Source organism: Perna viridis, chromosome 6 (assembly GCF_037379345.1).
Source record: "Perna viridis isolate PV_CMFRI_1.1 ecotype Kerala chromosome 6, ASM3737934v1, whole genome shotgun sequence".
Classification (NCBI taxonomy): domain Eukaryota; kingdom Metazoa; phylum Mollusca; class Bivalvia; order Mytilida; family Mytilidae; genus Perna; species Perna viridis.
In genome coordinates, this window is record NC_142450.1 from 19,535,263 (window position 1) to 19,554,428 (window position 19,166).

Here is a 19,166-nt window from a genome sequence, read left to right on the forward strand (position 1 = left end):
GTGTTCAGAAATAGTAAGGAAGTTCTGGACATGAACCGGTGACGCGATGTATTTTGATCCTGAAGGATCAAAAACCCAAAAACTGATATACGTATAACAATTGATCAATCACTGGTTTTTGTCTCCAATATTCTGCTTCATCTTTGAATAGAATTAAAAAAAATAACGTGATACAATTAAATAACACGTATACCCAAGATTAAAATAAGTTAGATTTCTGTAACAAAAAAAAAATAGTGTAGAAATTTATATTCCTGCAGTGTATAATCCAACTTATAATTCCTCTTAGACAGACCACTTTGTCATTTTTCTGAAAACTGAAGTACCATTTTTAGAAGTGGCGGATTGACTACGGTTATGTTTGTATCTATCCCCTGTCTGATTTTACCCCAAATGCGACAAATTACGCAACCATGTTTCGTAAGGCAATGTTTTCTTCTCGTATTATCAAAAATACAAGAAAAATAAGTTTAAAACACAACTTGTCTGAGGACAATGTTGGAAGGACTTTGAGGAACAGTCTCGAGGAATATTCGGACATTCAATTTGAACCACTCCGTGTGCAAAATTACGTTGTTGGAACAAGTTTTTCTAAGACTAAGAGTGGCGTTACCATACAATCGTGTAACGAAGAGTTTGATATCCTGAGGAACAATACAGAGGACAGATATATTAACAGTTGTAATGTTTCGTCACAGATGTTGGACTTTCGGACATTATTTATCAATGGATTTAGAGCCCTTGAACAAAACATTGAAGGAGTGCTAACTCAAAATGAAAATATAAATTTCGCCCTACAAGCCTTTAGAACAGAGTTCCTACAAAACAAAGGTGAAAGTACAAATGTTTTCTTTGTTTAAGAACATCTAAATGCACCATTAGTTATTTGTTATGGTTCCTTTTGAAAATTGCATGTGTTTCAAAACTCTCATAGACAATATTCCAAAACTGTTACTCATGTACATGTACACAGCCCTACTGGAAAAAACCAGTACCATGATACTGTAGTTCTCTCTACACTTATTGACATTTAAGTGTCAGTCTCTATAAGAATCAGACAGAAGGTGAAACATGGTATAAAAAAACACCATTGTGAAAGTTTGATTTAACCATGTATAAAGCAAACCCTTTGTCTGACACATTGTTGGCCTTATTAAAAGTTCATAATCCTATGCCAATTTTCCCTTGTAGATCTTTAGATACATTTGTACATGTACATTTCCTGTGTAAAAATCTACAGTACCTTGCTTTTCACGGTTTGACCTGCCATTTTACCCCAAATAATCTTTATAGTTCTGGAGATGGGGAGAAGTCTAAATGAGTTTATCCCTAACTTGGAATATCATCTATTGTTCACTTATAATGCTGTAATTTTTATATTAATACTATCAAAGTGTACATGTACATAATCATGCTAATACATGTCGGTGTACAATGTACAATGTACTTACCAAAGCATTTGGCTATGTGTAAAGTGTTCAGCTTGTGCAAATCCCCATTTTGATTTACATGGCCTATCATGCCCCCCTCCCGTAAAAAACCTTGATAAACACATGATTTTAATGTGCACATTTACACACAAATATACCCTATTTTAATTTTTGCAAACTGATCAGGGTTGTCCCATCCCCCCATGGATTAGCCTATGATTTATTAGAGAAATTGAATAGAAATAAATACAGTAATACATGTACTAATGTATGTGTATGGTGTATTTTATTTGAAAAAAAAGTTGAATCAAGCCATCCCCAAATCTGGGATCAGCCTTTTTTGTATACTTACTTTTAGTAGTCAGGCTGTATAATGTATATTGATAGTGGGAGCAAGTCCCTGTACCACTCTTTGAACATAATACTCTTACATTTTTATTGAAATTTTAATATCATTCAAACTCAACTTACAGTTTACAAATATATATACATGTATGTACATGTACAGCACAGTCCTTGAACCGATCCACGCAATGTTTTGACGGATCAATGACCGTTGACTGATATCTGACGTATCGATGTCCAGTTACCGATCTGATCGCAGTTTTGTTATGTAAAATGGCGTATGATTTGTTTTAAATCAAAGAAATGTGAAATATAAGTATAAATTGATGTTTAAAATTTATTACATTATATAAATATGTGTAAAATTGACAAAAAAAACAACAAAAAATGTAAAACACATGGACCGCTCTGTATTCACGTGATGCGATTACCAGTTAAATGGATCGGTTTGAAACTGATCGGTGATCGATGACTGATCACAATTTTTGTTGCACGGATCGGTTCAGGTACTGTAACAATATTCATGTACAATGTACAATACATGTATGTAGTTTGGCATTAGAGTCATGTTCGCGCATACTAGCATTAGTAATCGTATACATGTTATGATGTACATTTACAGATATTGTTTTTATTTATCAAATTTAATTCTGTCTGATTCTGTTAATATCATCAATTTTAAAAAAAATACATGTACATGTACATGTTTTTAAATGAATTTAAATGTTTTGATTTTTATCCATATAAAATTCTATTTATTTTTTTTTCTGTTTAGATGTTCATGAGGAATGTTTGAGGAAAGCTTTAACGGAAGAAGATATTGATGGAAATGAAGAGTTGTATATCACAGCTTTGCTAGCTAATCACCTGTTTGGGAGAATGACAGCCAATTTTGGCAAGCCCTATTTTATTTCTAATGAATATCCACCTTCCAAAATGTTTACTAAATGCCCTTGTGAAATGTGTGGTGAGAAAATTATCTACAAAAACTTAGGCATTGGTAGGTAACATCATTTATAAGTTACTTGATAGTATGAAGGAGGTAGACCTAAGGTAAGGGACATAACTCATGAAGTCAGTGATATGTTTGTAATATATTCAATTTCACCAAATCCTCTCAAGCTTTTGTTTGAAGCAGAATAAAATGAATTCAAGTTAATTAGATGCTTACATAAGATTGATTAAAATGCCGAATACAAACGTTCCTATGATTTTTAGGAGTTGTGTCCCTTACTCTAGGTCTACCTCCTTAAGATCAGTTTTGTGTAAGAATCAGGTTATTGATGGCACATCATTTTTTTTCTCAGTTTGGTCTTTTTTGCCTTAAATATATTCAATACATCAAGAAAACAACTAAAAACCTATTTAAACTTATCAAGAACCACATACATTTATAACATAGCTTTTTTGTAGGAAAATTTCCTGCCATTTTTCCATAATACATTTTAACTAAATTTGACCTGTCTTAAAAAGGAAAACTTTACACACTGGATGTTATGAAGTATAACTTAGATAATGCAACAAAATATATGCCTAGTTTTTTTTTTTTATGTGCCACACCTTATACTCAATTTGCCTGTTTCTTAGACAGAGAAGTACCGATACACATACATGCACGATGAACTTAAACATATGAAGTATATGTAATGTACAAATGTATGCAGTGTACTTAAACAAATTTAAGTGAATCAGCTTATGAAACTCACATTTGTTGCAATCACATACAACATACCTGTAAACATGTACAAATTTACATGGATATAAATGTACTAGTATTCCAGCTAGCATAAAACCTTTAAGACAAACAAAAACCATATTTACTTACTTCAATATAAAATATCACTAAATCCCTTTTTTAAGCTTGAAGGAGATATATACATGCACTTGTATGCACACAAAAAAGGTTTCAGTATCCCATTGCATATCCCTAAGCAGGTGTATGTCAAAACATGGAGGCTATAAAAATTTAGTGCATTCTTTTTGTTTCTCTACAAACTAATGTTTTGTCAAAAGATATGAACAAACATCACACTATAAGATGACCAACTTTTTTAAAGGAAAATCTAACATTATTACATAAAAATATTCCACTGAAAAGGTTGGTTGGATGAGTGCAAAATGAAAGTGAAAGTAGAGAAAATGGCTATTTATAGTTCAAGAATACTTTTCTGTCCGACCTTTGTGGACTCACCCTACTTTCTTTGCTGCAAATTGTTTTTTCACATGGCCTTAGAAATGCTTCATAAGTGAAAGTTTTAGTGAATTAATTTACATATTTTTTTGTAAATCCTAAATATATGCTCTTCACTATAGAAGTCTATGTGAAAATTAATACGATACTGAGACCAAACATCATTGATTTTTTGTTACTTTTAAAAATTGAGTAATCTCCCCTTTTCCATAATTAATGTCAATTTTCCCTTATGCTTGCAGGAAGTGAATTGCTATGGTATGGATGCCCAGATATTATTGTATATTCTCAGCAGGGCTGCTGTAACGTTGTGAAAGCTCGAGAATCTGATGAAGATGAAGATAAACCCCAAAGAAATTCTGCTTCAGATAACAGCTTTAAAAAGAAGTTATATGAACATGAAAACGAGGCTGTGGCATTACTACGTAGTAAGCATAATGTGTCAGAATTTGTCTCTCAGTGCATAACATTTTCTTTTTACCACAAGCATTTGCAGATGAAGCGAGGGTTGGGGTCAGTGCCATCTTCATTTGTTCCAACCATAGCCTTAACACAGAATGGTAGTCACTTTGATGTGTATATGTATGATTGTGACAATGATATACTCCTGAGAAACAAGGATGGACCTGTTCTGCTGTGGAACCATGAATGGCCAGAGACCTATCTGAATATGTCATCTGTATTACAAATATGGATGCTACTCAATCATCTGTATTTAGAACCTAGACTGTCTACTGAGGCTTTTGCAGAAATAAAAGGATCATTTAAACTTCAGAAACAGCTGAAGCAAAAACATATAGATCGAATACTCAAGACTGTATCAGTGAGAGGGAAATTTTATCCAAAGATATTGACTGAAAGATGGATGGCTGAATATGATAAATATGCCAGTTAGATACATGTACATGTACATGAATTTGATTGTGTGTACTTGTTGAAAATGTACATTGTACTGTACATTTTTATCACTTAGAATCTAATATTGTTCTCTCTACACTTTAACATTTAAGTGTCAGTCTCTGTAAGAATCATGCATTGGATGAAACATGGTATGAAAAAAATACCATTTTGACAGTTTGATTTAACCATGTGTGCTATCTTAATCAATGAAAAAAGACAAGATTGGTTGCTGAGTTATAATTTCACTGAAACGCACTGAAAACAAACATTTCAATGGCAGATAACTTCGTCAAAAAAGCATTTTTCTAACATTCTATTGAAAAAACTTCTGATCAATCCAGTATTGCAGAGATCACATCCTTCAGTGAAAATATATTGTCAAATCAATGGGTTTTGGACATGCATGTTTATAATTTTTGCTATTTTGCCTGATTCTTACAAAAACTTACACTTAAATTATTGCTCCAAGCAGGTTTTATTGCATTACGGGTATGTGATTTGTATCCTAAGGCCAAAAACGAAATTTCCTGCTACCAGCAAGAAAAAAATAGGATATCTACAATATACATGAAGGTACAATTTTTTTTTTTTTTTTTTTTTTTATATAGATTCAATGAGAAAAACAGACTTTAATGGTACTTGAGCCAAACTGGCCATAAAATGTTTACATGGTTTAGGGTAGGCACAAAAAAAGGGTAGGTACATGTAGGGTAGCAGGAAACAGACATATTATTTTTTTGGCCTAACATGTACATGTATGTTCAGTTTACATTGCAGTTATGTAGGTATTGAAATTAATTTATGAGCTGTATTATATATTTGACTGTATGAAGCAATTAAATTATTTTATGAACAGTAAAGGTGTGTACATATTAATGTACAATGTACAGTATGTTATTTCCTAAATCATTAGGATTATATGCACATAACCTTCCTCAAACTCAAATTTCAATTAAATATCAAACTTGTTTATGTGTATTCAGTACAACATAAGAATTTTATGTGCAATCATGTAAATCCCAAATAGGAATTATTGATTTGTGTTTGTACATAAATGGAGTATTCACTAGAGTTTTACATTGGTCATACATGTACATACATGTACAAGCAGGCAGAATTTTTTTTCTTGTGGTGTATGAAGTACAGTAAGACTGAACCCCTTTTGGACCGATGTTCAAATTACAAAGTCAAAATACACTTTAACTGATAATAAGGGACTTAAAACGAGTTTGAACTGGTTTTTAGACTATTCATGGGTCAGTTAAGACTGATTTCACTATAGCCTGTCAGTCGAAAAAAGCCAATCATTTCTGTCATATCTCTAATTTTCTTCTATCCCTTTGTCTGATAATCATAAATGCCAATCATTTCAGGCATATCTCTAATTTTCTTCTATCCCTTTGTCTGATAATCATAAATGCCAATCATTTCAGTCATATCTCTAATTTTCTTCTATCCCTTTGTCTGTTAATCAAAAATGCCAATCATTTCAGTCATATCTCTAATTTTCTTCTATCCCATTATATAACAGAAGATAAAGTCAGTCATTTCAGTCATATCTCTAATTTTCTTTTATCCCTTTGTCTGTCAGTCGAAAAAGCAAAATCATTTCAGTCATCTCTCTAATTTTCTTCTATCCTTTGTCTGTCAGTTGAAAAAGCCAATCATTTCAGTCATATCTCTAATTTCCTTCTTGATGTAAAAACTTTCTGTTTAGTTATGCTAACATATAAATACATTCTTGAACCATGAATTAGTGTACATTGTAGTATTAAATAATAATTTTACCCAAAATATTTGAAGTGGAACCAATTACTTTTGGTTATGCGTACATGTACATTTGTAAGGGACTACTTTGCCAAGACAATGCCCCTCTATACCCTGATTGATTACTATTACTTTCTTAACTGTGTTGGGTAAAAGTCTGATTTAATCATTCTTACCCTACACCTGGTTCATGCTCCAAGTTTTTGGTAGATTCCGGAATGCTCATTAACCTTTGTTTCTACGTTTGTGTTATTTTTTGTTATTCTTTATTTGTTTTGTTGTTATTTCTGGAATATGTTCTTTTTTTATTACTATTCAATGTTCATTTGAATTCCATTAAATTAAGGCGGTAGACCTAGGGTAAGGGGCATAACTCTTGAAATCAGTGATGTGTTTGCATCATATTCAGTTGCGCCAAAGCTTTTCAAGCTTTCCTCTGAAACAGAAGGAAATCAGTCCAAGTTACTTTGATGCTTACATGAGATAGATGTCAAATGGTGATTGCAAACGTTCCAATGATTTCTACGAGTTGTGTCCCTTACCCTAGGTCTACCTCATAAAAATGAACTACAAGAACGAAATTTGTTTCCATATTATGTTTCTCAAAAGTTCAAGGCAATCAAATTCAGTTTCTTACAATATGCCAAGTTAGCTTTATAATATCGTGTCCTTTTCGCATCTTTATGGGATGAAAGATATGCAATTTCTGTTTAAAGTTGACCTATTTGAGCTATATTTTACTTTATTCAGTTTCTCACATTTTCATTGTATATTAATTCATCAATGATGAACAACTACCAGCTGTGCAGATCTGATGGGGGTCTCGGGGTTGGAACCCCTGTTTTGTTGCGAAGTTTGCTAATTTTGTGCAGTGACAGTGTAGGATCCAGGGTGACTCAAGGAGTTGGGACTCCCATTTTATTGTAAAGTTCTGTTAGTTGTGAAAGTGTTTATAAAAGCCACTTGACTATGTCCGTTTGTCTATTTGTCACAACTATAGACTGCACAATCTTACAATATGCTAAGTTGGCTATATTTAATGGCGTCTTTTCACACCTTTATGCACTGAACATGTTCAGTGTAAGTGGCATAATGTTGTGCTATATTTCGTTTGATTTCTTTAAATATAACCAGTCTGAGATATATTTATACAGTAAATTTAAAATATTATATATTATATTTCTATACATGTATTTCGTTTCTGAAAAGTTCATGAAAGTAACACTGTATTTAGTTTCTCATATTTTCATTGCAACGCGTAAATCGTAAACCTCTAAAGAGGACAACCAGTGGGTTCTGAAAGGGGGCTGGCAGTTTTAATCTGGTCAGAAATTTTCGAATCAGTGTCATTTTCAAATGTTTTACGGTTGGATTATTTATTTTTATTTTTTTATTCGTACTGTACGGTAAAATATGGAGGCATGCAGAAAAAAATCTATATTGTTTATGAACAATAACTATCAGCCCCCATCTGAGTCAAATGATCGTTCCCCGACAAACCGTGTTGGCTTAAAGGAGGGCGTTTCTGTGGTTGAAATCCCCGTTTTCCCTATTTTTGTGCAAGTTTACCCTAATATTGATATACTTGTGAAAGTGATGGGTCTAGGGTTATTCATGGGGCTGGGTCTCCCATTTTATTGAAAAGTTCTGTATACTCTTATTTGCATTTTTACTTTTGTCACTGATAGTGAAAGCGGGGCTAGAAGCCACTTGAATGGAAATGTGCTATGATTTCATATGAGTCATCCACCAAAAGCCAAACAACGAACAATTAATCTTCTACAGGTCACCACACTAGTGTTCAATGATGGGCAAAACTTAAGGAAATACTCTGTACCTCATGCTTTTAGACGGTGATTAATCTTAAATATGCCAAGTTTGTTTCATTTAAGGAGGTAGACCTAGGGTAAGGGACATAACTCATGAAATCAGTGATATGTTAGTATTATATTAAATTTCACCAAAGCCTCTCAAGCTTTCGATTGAAGCAGAATAAAATAAATCCAAGTTAATTAGATGCTTACATAAGATTGATGTAAAATACTGAATACAAACGTTCCAATGATTTTTAAGAGTTGGGTTCCTTACCCTTGGTGTACTTCCTTAATTTTGTCATTTCAAACCTTTATATATGTAGTTTGTAAATAACATGATGGTGTGAAAAATATGCTATTTTCGTTCGATGTCTTTAAATTCAACCGGTTTGAGATATATTTATACAGAATATTCTTTCTACATTATTTTCTGAAAAGTTCATGAAAATAATACTATATTTAGTTTCTCACATTTTTTTTTATAATGTATTTATCATAAATACCTCAACAAGCTATGGCGGATCCAAGGAGAAAAGGGGGTCTTTAGGGGTTGGAACCCATGTTCTGTTGTGAAAGATGTTAGTGGTGGGTCCGTGGTCATTCAAGGGATCGTGACTACCACACTATTGTTCAATTTTGTATTTGTGCATTTTACTTGCGACACTGAGTGTGAAAGCGGGTCTAGTGGCTGCTAGACTGTTCGTCTGTCACGTTTAGGGACAGTGTATAATATTACTCAAAAGGTACTGAATTCTTCTCCCATCTCTGAGGCGCAACCCACTTCTCTCTGTGTAGAATACAAAGAAACGTAAAAGTGGAATGATTTTGTTTAATATTCTATTTCGAATTATTATAAATCTTCTGAAGAAGGGTTGTGTTCAGAGATAGAGTGACGACTGCTTGCAGTCAAGACTGATGTGTTTGAATAGGATTACATACTCAGTGCCTGTAGGCTATAACTCGAAGCTTGATTGGTTAATTGGGGTTTAACGCCCGAGCAGCAATATTTCAGCTGTATTGAGGGGGGGAAGCGAAGCTTGAAGCAGCAGCTTTCAGGTACCGTGTGAATATCCACTTAGCTGACTGGTTATATCCACTGAGCTAACTGGATATATCCACTTAGCTAACTGGTTATATCCACTTAGCTGACTGGTTAAATCCACTGAACTAGCTGGTTATATCCACTTAGCTGACTGGATACATTCATTAATCTAACTGGTTATATCCACTGAGCTAGCTGGTTATATCCACTTAGCTGACTGGATACATTCATTAAGCTGACTGGATACATTCATTAAGCTAACTGGTTATATCACCTTCGCTGACTGGTTATGTACATTTAGCTAACTGGTTGTATCCACTAATCTAACTGGATGTACATGTATCCTCTTAGCTAACTGGTTATATTCACTTAGCTAAATGTTAATATTCAACTACTAACTGGTTATATCCAACTAAAAACTGGTTATAGTAAAATAAAAATCTCCGCCTGACACTTCCGTATTAATTGAAAGTCAACTTAAAGGAAAATTATTGATGATGGATGAACAGAGTGAGTTGGTTAGTTCATCACCTGAAACATTTCAATTGTTACACACATGCAAGATACACATTTGAGATTGGCAATTTTATTTGTATGACGTCAGCCTTTTCCCCACACGTCTATATCAACAAAAGGCAATTATTACTTTTCTAACATCTATATTACATCCTGGCTAATACAATTCCATTAACTTAACACACGGATAAATGTGATAAATCAACATTTAGGACATTCGACGAATTTTCATGTCTGCATACAACAAAGATGTGTCAGATACGAACGTATCCCACCGAACTCCGTTGACGTCAACGGTCCCAGGAGTTAGATACAGTCCATTTAAGTTAGCATAGCCACAGCGGTCATGCCACCAAGCCCCTGATCTTATTATTGGACAATCATTGCTGCCATAGTCGTCCTTTGTTATAAATTTAAAACCCGAATTTGCTGTTAGTGAGTCTCCTGAAAAAAAAAGAAAAAAAAAAGAATTTATATAAAAAAAAGTTTTTACAACAGTGTCATACAGATTTGAAAGAATGGGAACAGTTGCAAACCACCGTCTTCCTGCCTTAACACATTGATAGTGCATTATACAACAACATATTGAAACACTTAGTTTAAATGTATACGATATTTGAAAATATGACCGAATAATTCAGATTGAGCATGCGTCAAGACTATGTATCGTGACGGGATTTATTTTCATTGCAAGGACCAGTAGAACTCCATGTTTAGCGATAATTTCGAGTGGTACATTCTTAAAACCAAAGGAGTAATCACCATAAAATGGCTACAACTAATACATGTAAGCGAATATTCAAGGAGCTGAAACAATATTATATTTACATTCACGTACGGATCACATGGGTTTGCTCCCATTATTAAAAATGTAGCCCAACTAGTATTGAACACGAAATATACAAACTGGGCTACTTAGTTAATAGTGGGAGCCAGTCGATGGATATTGACAATGTACAGTCCTGTATTCTACGTACCTGCCGTTGAGTCGGAATCATAACCGTCAACTCTGAGCTCGTATTTTGTATCTGCTGGTCCTATAGAGAAATGATCAAATAGGGCAAACTGCGCATCACCTTCAGCATTTTTTACATCTACTCTTAATTCATAATTTGCTTGGTTGGTTATGTGGTGTATATAATGATTTCCTTAATAAAAATTCAAAATAGTGAGTTACAAACAAATCGATCAAATTGAAAAAAGTAATACATTTGGTTCACCAGTATTTTACCATAAATAGATCAATTAGGAAATAAAAAAATGTCTAAAAAATCCTTCAGCTTTTACTCGAATTCGACTCATTGCTTGGTTTTAATTTACATTGCATGATATGCTAGTTGATCTATCATCGCGAATTTTGTAAGCTCCAATGATTTCTTTTTTTTTTCACAAGCTGTGAATTGCATTATCATAAGCATTGATGATTAATTCAAATGAAAATAATAGTGCGATTTAAATTTCATTTCATGTAAAATGAATTTCAGTTCCATGTAAAAACATAGCTAGTACATGTATGTTTACCGAGGTAAAATTCCTCTGCTGAATTCCCAAAACCGAACTCAAATTCATCCCAGGTCCTGGAGAAATCTACACTACCATCTTTTCTTCGTAGTATCACCTGAAATTGATGAATATTTATATATATTCATTGTACATGATTTCACTTTAAATTTACTATCCATAGTTTAAGATATGCTTCTACATATATTTAAAAACACGCATCAGAACTACATGTACATATATATCTATTTATTAAAAAGAAATAAATTACATAGAAACTATTGGAATTCATTGAAGAAAGGGAGATAACTGTAATTATAGCAAAATGTTGTTGCTTTGGTAGGATTTTCTGAGCCATCCAAAGTCGACCACTAAGTAATTTAATACTTTTTGACATGCATAAGGACATTACATTGGAACAAAAACAATCAGTGGGATATGATTTATCCTGTGCCACTCGTATCATAGGATCTGCAGGATTTTTACATTGACAGCCTCTTCAAAGTGACAAGTTTCTAAAACCATATTTTAAGAGCGTGTTATCGTGTTATTATCGTCGTAAACTTTTATCAAATCCAAGATCATAGTATTTAGCGTATCGAGTTACCAAATCATAAAATTAGTAAACCAACGAGGAGCTAGAATCCCAATCGTTTGAGTCATTAATGACACGTTTATACATGTAGAAAACGTCATAATATAGTTCAATTCAGAGAGTAAACAATGTTTCCTTGACTAAGCAAACATGTTTTAAAATTTCGATTTCCTGCCGAAGCTATTTTAGAAAGAGGTGATGTTTTTTTTTCTAATGCTTTGGCTTTGCTATATTGTTATGTGTAAATGTTGTGACAAATGGGGATGGCTCCTTACCGTGTGATATTCATCAAGATTGTTCACAGGTCTGGTCTCGTTTTTATACAGTATCGCGCCAGATAATTTTGATGGCGTTTAATGATACGTTAATGCTAAACAGCATCAGCTTTGTCGACTTTTACACTGAATCCAAATGTAGCTTTACTCACCACAGTAGACCATACGCCCACACGTGAATGGTCTTACCACGATTTTTTTTAATTCAGATTTTTGATCTTCATATAGTGTATGTCAAATGTATGGTGGTTGCGTGCTGGCCTGCACGTGACAGTTTGTATCGCTGATTTGCTTTTTCAGGGAACACTATAGGTAGAATTGGGGTGTTAACATATTAGCAAAAGTCATGCAGTTCTAGATATGAGCATACAGTATCCTTTCAAATCTTCCATTAAGACATGATGATTTTGAATAAATACGCACGCTTAGGCAGCAACTTGATCTTCTGGGTCGGGGGACTTTGGATTTTTTTCCCAAAAGACACCATTTTTTTTTTTTTTTTGCCATCGGCGAAAACCAAGTATTTTCTTCGGATCAAGCCGAAATAATTTTTTAAATAAATTGTTAAAAAAGCTAAAAAAAACTGAGAGTAAAACACATGTTTCACATTAGTGGAGGCAAATAATAAAGGCTTTAATTTTTCTCAATAATTTGGAAAAAAAACCTTTTTCACAAAAATACATAGCTCCCCCAATCCCCCAAATCAAATGGTTGCTGTCTTATTTATTTGATACGTCGAACGCGTAATGCTCCGATATAACCGATTTATTATCGATTACAAAAATGTAGATTTTGTCGACGATTTCCGACAACCGATTTATATTAAACAATTTGTATTCTCAAACACTAGATCACTAACTTTTGTTGTGGCTCTATGTGTCCTGATCATGAGAATTACTTCAAATCCCGAGTTTTTCCTCAACTCTTAAATTTGTAAATATCAAATTTACTGGAATTCGAGTTGAGGAAGCATATAAGGAAAATCTAAATTTGAGATGTTTTAGCTGTGCTATTGCCATCACTTGGCGTCCGTTGTCGTCGTCGTCCGTTGTCGTCTGTCGTCGTCCGTCGTCATTAACAATTTTTCACAATTCTCCTCCTCTGACACTACTTGACCAATTGGTATGAATGTTCCTTTCGGCTATCCTGTATATAACTGATTGTAAGGATAATGATCCGTCTTGAAACATGACCGCTGTTACTAAAAATAGAACAAAGCGGTCTGACAGAAGATTTTCGCATGTATCTCCTAAACTATTAATTTAAGCCAAGTTCTGACCGGGTAAAAGTGTTCAGTGTAATGAGATCTCTGGTCAAATTTTAGTTTTGATCTGTTAAGACATGTTGGAGTTACTACCCTTTTTCGACGTTTTATCCCTTAGGCTATTTTTAATGTTATTTATTTCCAAAAAATCTTCTCCTCTGAAACCACCTGACCAAGCTTGGTATGAATGTTCCTTAAGATATTCGTCATAGAGCTGAAGTGGGGATTTTTGATCCGTCGAAAAATATGGCCGCTGTTATTGAAAATAAAACAAAGGGGTCAGTCAGATGTTTTTCTCTTATTTCTCCAAAAGCCGTTAGGTTTTAATTCTTTTCATTGCCGAAATGATCATTTGATAAGTCCTACTAAAGTCTTCTTGAAATTGTCACACAACTGTTTGTTAGTAATTGCCCTTGAAAGGCAAAATTTAACCAGGTGAGTGATTCGGGCTCTTGGGGGCCTCTTGTTCTGTAGTTAAAAAAACGTTGACCGTGGTTCTACTTTTTTCCTTTGAAATAACCGCATTCTAAAACGGATTCCGAAATCTAGAATTATTGTATCGCTTTTCAGCAAACTTTCGAATATATGTATAAGAAGTTATCAACATGAGTAGACCAATATTAATGAAGGTTACTCCAGAAAAGAAACTGTGTGCGTTTATAGACTGGACAGAGGATCGACATTTAGAAGGAAAATTATTCAAAGTTACAGCAGAAAAACATTAAACTGACTAGGACTTAAGTTGAAGGAGGGGTCAATATAAATTGCACTCTCCGAACAGGAGTGACCCGCTTATGTTGACGTGTGATCAGACTACAGACAATGAAAGGAAGCGCATGCAGCTGCATTTTGTCCGGTGCCTTCTCTGCCAGAAGGCCGATTTGAATGCTAAAGATAATTTTGGGAGAACTGCATTAACATATGCGTTTTTAAATGGTAATTTGGAAATCGTTTGAATTCTTGGCGTTAATAGAACTCCTGCTTGGGCATGGGGGTTTGACTTAGACTAACAGAGAAAAGTAAGCAACAGCGTCGTTATAGCTTCGTCATTAACAATGCGCTTCGTCCGATGGAAATCAGAAGATTATGCTGCAATATAAAGACAGATATAATATTTAGTTCTATGCAATCACTATTTTATTTTATTTCATTTTTGTTTTTGTTTTTTACTTTTTACCAAAAAAGTATATTATGTTTTGTTCTAGAGATTATATGGGATGCTGCTGTAAAAAAGAACTACATGTAATTACATAGTCAGCTGTTACATATTTTATGCATCTTACCAGTGGGGAGGGTTCCGGGGTCGGAATTTGCCACCCTCCCCCTTTTTGTTGCAAAAGTTTGTGTATAATTTTGGACAAAAAATGAGAAAATAGTAGCCTGGACCATTCTCTTGTCTTGAACCTTCCTGGAACCCTCTTCCATAATCTCTTGAATCGCCACTGCTTTTAATTTGAATACATATACCTTAGTTAGAATGACATATACCTATTCTTATTTTTCTATTGTACTTATTATTAGCTAATAAAAGAACCTAGTGCTGGAACCTTGAATGTAAAACTTTAAATTTGATTATTCTCCCGTGTTTCCATCTAATTTTGACAAAGTCGAGAGGTTTGGGTGTTTTTATGTAGTCAGAGGGTCTTTGCCTTATGATTGCAACTATTATTATTATGCTAAATACATCCAAACACCTAGTGCGGAATCGGAATACTGATAAGAAAATATTAGGTAGATACCAATCGAACGCTCTTTTTAAAGCAAAATAAATCAATAAGTAAAACAATACATGTAGTATACGGCTCACAACTATAACTTACAAAGACTTGTTTCGATAAAACAAATAGCTAAACCAATCATGGACCAATGAGCACTGCACAGTTACAGGGAGACATTCTTAATTCTGCTAACATATAAAAAATCTTAGAATCATAAATATTGATCAGTTAAATTTATTGCTTCTTATCAAAAAAATAAAAAGCTAAATAGTCATGATGCTCAGAGCAATATGGCAATATATGAACCGGTATGTTCTCCACAAAATTATCTGGACCGAAGCATATATTATACAGGCTAAAAACCACTAATTCCACTTCCCATAGGCTTCTATGCTAATTTCACAATATTCAATGGCTTCTCTGGACTTTACCTTAACTTTAACCTGCAGATGACTATATATCAGCATGATTCTACATATGTCAGCTCACAATCCTCAGAATGGCATGTGGGGTTAGCAGACTTGCAGTGCAATACTGGTCACCGGAAGTGAAGGGTCTATAAATAGCATGGGAAATCCCAGTGTTTTCACAAGATAGGGGTATATTTAAAAATCATTATGGAGATTAGGCTTCACATCACAAGAAGCAAAATGCACCTATAAAATGTACAGAAATGTTTTTCCTTTCAGAAACTGTTTGAATTTTTTAAATAAGATGAGAACTTTTTTCACAGCATTATGAGGAACAGGGGTAATTTCTGCGTAGGACTATTTTTGCGTACGTTCCAAATGCTCATTGGTTGAATTGGTGGTCTGTAACCTAAATAGTCACTTTTTGTCTTAGAAAAAATAAATAACTATACAGGTATCTTCCTACACACATACTGAATGCATTTGCAAAGTTTCAGTGAAATGTGACAAGCACTTTTTTAAATATTTAATTTTTAAATATAGGGTAACCAAGTTGTGCGAGCAAAAAAGTGAAAATATTCTACCATAATGAAATGCATTAAATATTTGCAAAGAACTTTTTCTGACTTTTCAAATAAAAAATATCAATCACAACTTGTTTTTTAACAATATTAATGAAGAAATAGTTTTAAAAGTAATCATTTTCTGAGAAATTGGTCTATTTTTAAAAATTTATTTCTGACATGCCTCCCCCTTTTTCTTGATCACATGTCAAAAATCCTAAATCTTTAAATTTTCACAAAAGGTGATATAGTTGGCTTTAAATTTGTAAATACAGTGTTTTCACATTAGAACATGACCAGTAAAGGGCACCTAAAGCAAAAAAAGTGCTCAATAATGGATTTTCCATGTTGCCATAGGGGAATGCTTATATGGCCTTAACCGCAGTAATGAAAGTGAGTTTTTCCCCATTTCTAACCTAATTTTTGCTCAAATCTACACAAAACTTGATTTCAAGTGCTTATTACCACCATATTTAGGTAAATATAGCCCTCAAAGTTTAATATTTGATATTTTTACTAAATTTTCTACACTTTTTACAAGATAGGACATAAAAATCAGCCAAAAAGACCAATTTTCCATAATTTGGACCTATAACTTAAAAAAATGCATATTTTGAAGGATTTTTGTAGTGTATTCCTCTCATGGCAAAGTTAACAAGATCTTCAAGTAGTTTAAAGCTATTTCAAGAAACTTTTCATTTTGCCATGGCTTCAGCTTAAGGCTAAAAACCACTAATTCCACTTCCCATAGGCTTCTATGCTAATTTCACAATATTCAATGGCTTCTCTGGACTTTACCTTAACTTTAACCTGCAGATGACTATATATCAGCATGATTCTACATATGTCAGCTCACAATCCTCAGAATGGCATGTGGGGTTAGCAGACTTGCAGTGCAATACTGGTCACCGGAAGTGAAGGGTCTATAAATAGCATGGGAAATCCCAGTGTTTTCACAAGATAGGGGTATATTTAAAAATCATTATGGAGATTAGGCTTCACATCACAAGAAGCAAAATGCACCTATAAAATGTACAGAAATGTTTTTCCTTTCAGAAACTGTTTGAATTTTTTAAATAAGATGAGAACTTTTTTCACAGCACTATGAGGAACAGGGGTAATTTCTGCGTAGGACTATTTTTGCGTACGTTCCAAATGCTCATTGGTTGAATTGGTGGTCTGTAACCTACATGTACTATAGTTCATGATATTTCGGGTCAAAAAGAAAATAACGTATGAACCAGATGGGCGCCCCCCCCCCCCCCCCGCCCCCCTCCCCAAAAAAAATAAATAAATGTACACTTCGGCCCAGAAAGTTTTATGCAACTACCAACCGTCCACATATATACCCTTTACCACAATGAACTATTTGCTAAACATAAGAAATATAAAATAAATCATAGCATTCTGTTATCAGACTTGAAATCTAAAGATTTAACGGGGGCTTACCCAGAGCCCGAAATTTTGAAAAAAATAAAGAATTTGTTTGATAATTGCTCTATATATGAGCGTTTTTCAATATTTTAACAACAAAAATTACTTTTTAATATCCAAAGGGGGTTTTGAATTTTCCTATAAGGCAACACATCACTGTTTGCTTTGACTAATCAAAAGCTCAAATCATGTCATGGAAGGATTCACAGCGAGGCTCATGTGAAATATACAACTCATGATGCGTAGGGTGCTGATCAAAATAAGAGAAAAAAGATTTTTGAAAAAGTCCACAAGATATATGTCAGAAGAACAAAAGTCGCCTTATCATTAGAAACTAGGTCAGTACCATGCATTCATATAACTAGGTCAATACAGAATAGACATGTTTGTCACGTATTGCTTATACTAGGTGAAATCAATATAACCCGCACAGACAACAGGTGGCTTGTACATTTTAAGATTAAATACTTGTAGTTCTGATGTGAATTACCTGATCGTTGTAGTTACACGTGATAGGCTCTTTCGTGGCAATTCTATTTCAGTCTTGATCGCAAAGGCGATTGAGACATTCCATATGGAGAGAAACTGTATCTCAAGCGACCAATAAAGTCGGTAACTCGATTTTGTTCTAATATGTTCCCACCTATTGTCGTTCTGTCCATGGGGAAATCAACGTTTTCGGGGCAAAACTAAAAATTTTCAACAGGTAGGAAATATACTTAGTATTAAGGCATTTTTTCTGTATAATATTGATACATGTATTTTAAAATAAAATCTGGTACAGGGTATCTATATTTATAGAAATCATGTTCTTAATGAGCGACAATGGTTATAATGGGAAATGATAATTTATTACCCATTTTTCCATGTGATCTTTTATTTTTCATAAGAGATGGAAGTATTATGACATTGAAGCTTTTGTAATATTTGTTAAATTGCAATATTTCTATGATTGTGTGCTTATTTCAAACTATTTGAATTTTGTCTTAGCGAGCAGGACTATTTTTTTAATTGACCTGACGCAGGTCAATCACGGTACCTCCAATAACCGAAAACATGTCTCTTTTCCGAAAACTACATGGAAAAACCGAAAACCACGTGTATGTATCTGAAAACCTCAATGAAATATGTTTTTTGTTGTCAAATTGCTTCTTACATTATTTAAATATACAATTATGAAGTTTTTTCGTGAAAAAAAATGTTTTATGTATATTTCAACACTTTCTAAACTACCCAACGAGAGTCTCTAATAATCAATATCAATGGCGTTGGAAGGACAAGTGACTAATTTCAAAGTACTGACGCCATATTTATTATTACACCTTTCGTTGGAATACTAATAAAAAAAAACTTATTTACAAGTGTGTTTAGATAACACAGTGAGCAATTATACCACCCAAAA

General features: G+C 33.6%; 1 protein-coding gene and 1 long non-coding RNA gene across 2 annotated transcripts; one reads left to right on the forward strand and one right to left on the reverse strand.

Moving 5' to 3' along the window:
* The first annotated feature begins 382 nt into the window (after nucleotides 1-382).
* On the forward strand, nucleotides 383-7,805 carry LOC148613978 (uncharacterized). The gene is made up of 3 exons (XM_088587674.1): nucleotides 383-831; nucleotides 2,551-2,775; nucleotides 4,209-7,805. The coding sequence occupies exons 1-3, from the start codon at nucleotides 414-416 to the stop codon at nucleotides 4,859-4,861; spliced, it is 1,296 nt and encodes a 431-aa protein (XP_088443800.1). The 5' UTR covers nucleotides 383-413; the 3' UTR covers nucleotides 4,862-7,805.
* Nucleotides 7,806-10,106: 2,301 nt separating this feature from the next.
* LOC148613979 (uncharacterized) lies at nucleotides 10,107-11,663 on the reverse strand. Its single transcript, XR_015923526.1, has 3 exons — nucleotides 11,527-11,663; nucleotides 10,983-11,153; nucleotides 10,107-10,449 (listed from the first exon to the last, which is right to left on the reverse strand). It is a non-coding gene; the product is annotated as an uncharacterized LOC148613979 (long non-coding RNA).
* Nucleotides 11,664-19,166: the final 7,503 nt, after the last annotated feature.

What these genes read in the sequence shown, in the direction of transcription:
- LOC148613978 (XM_088587674.1), top strand. Translation starts at nt 414, where the DNA reads ATGTTTCGTAAGGCAATGTTTTCTTCTCGTATTATCAAAAATACAAGA. An exon ending in AGAGTTCCTACAAAACAAAG is followed by an intron (nt 832 to 2,550) that starts GTGAAAGTACAA and finishes TTTTCTGTTTAG; the next exon opens with ATGTTCATGAGGAATGTTTG. An exon ending in CTACAAAAACTTAGGCATTG is followed by an intron (nt 2,776 to 4,208) that starts GTAGGTAACATC and finishes TTATGCTTGCAG; the next exon opens with GAAGTGAATTGCTATGGTAT.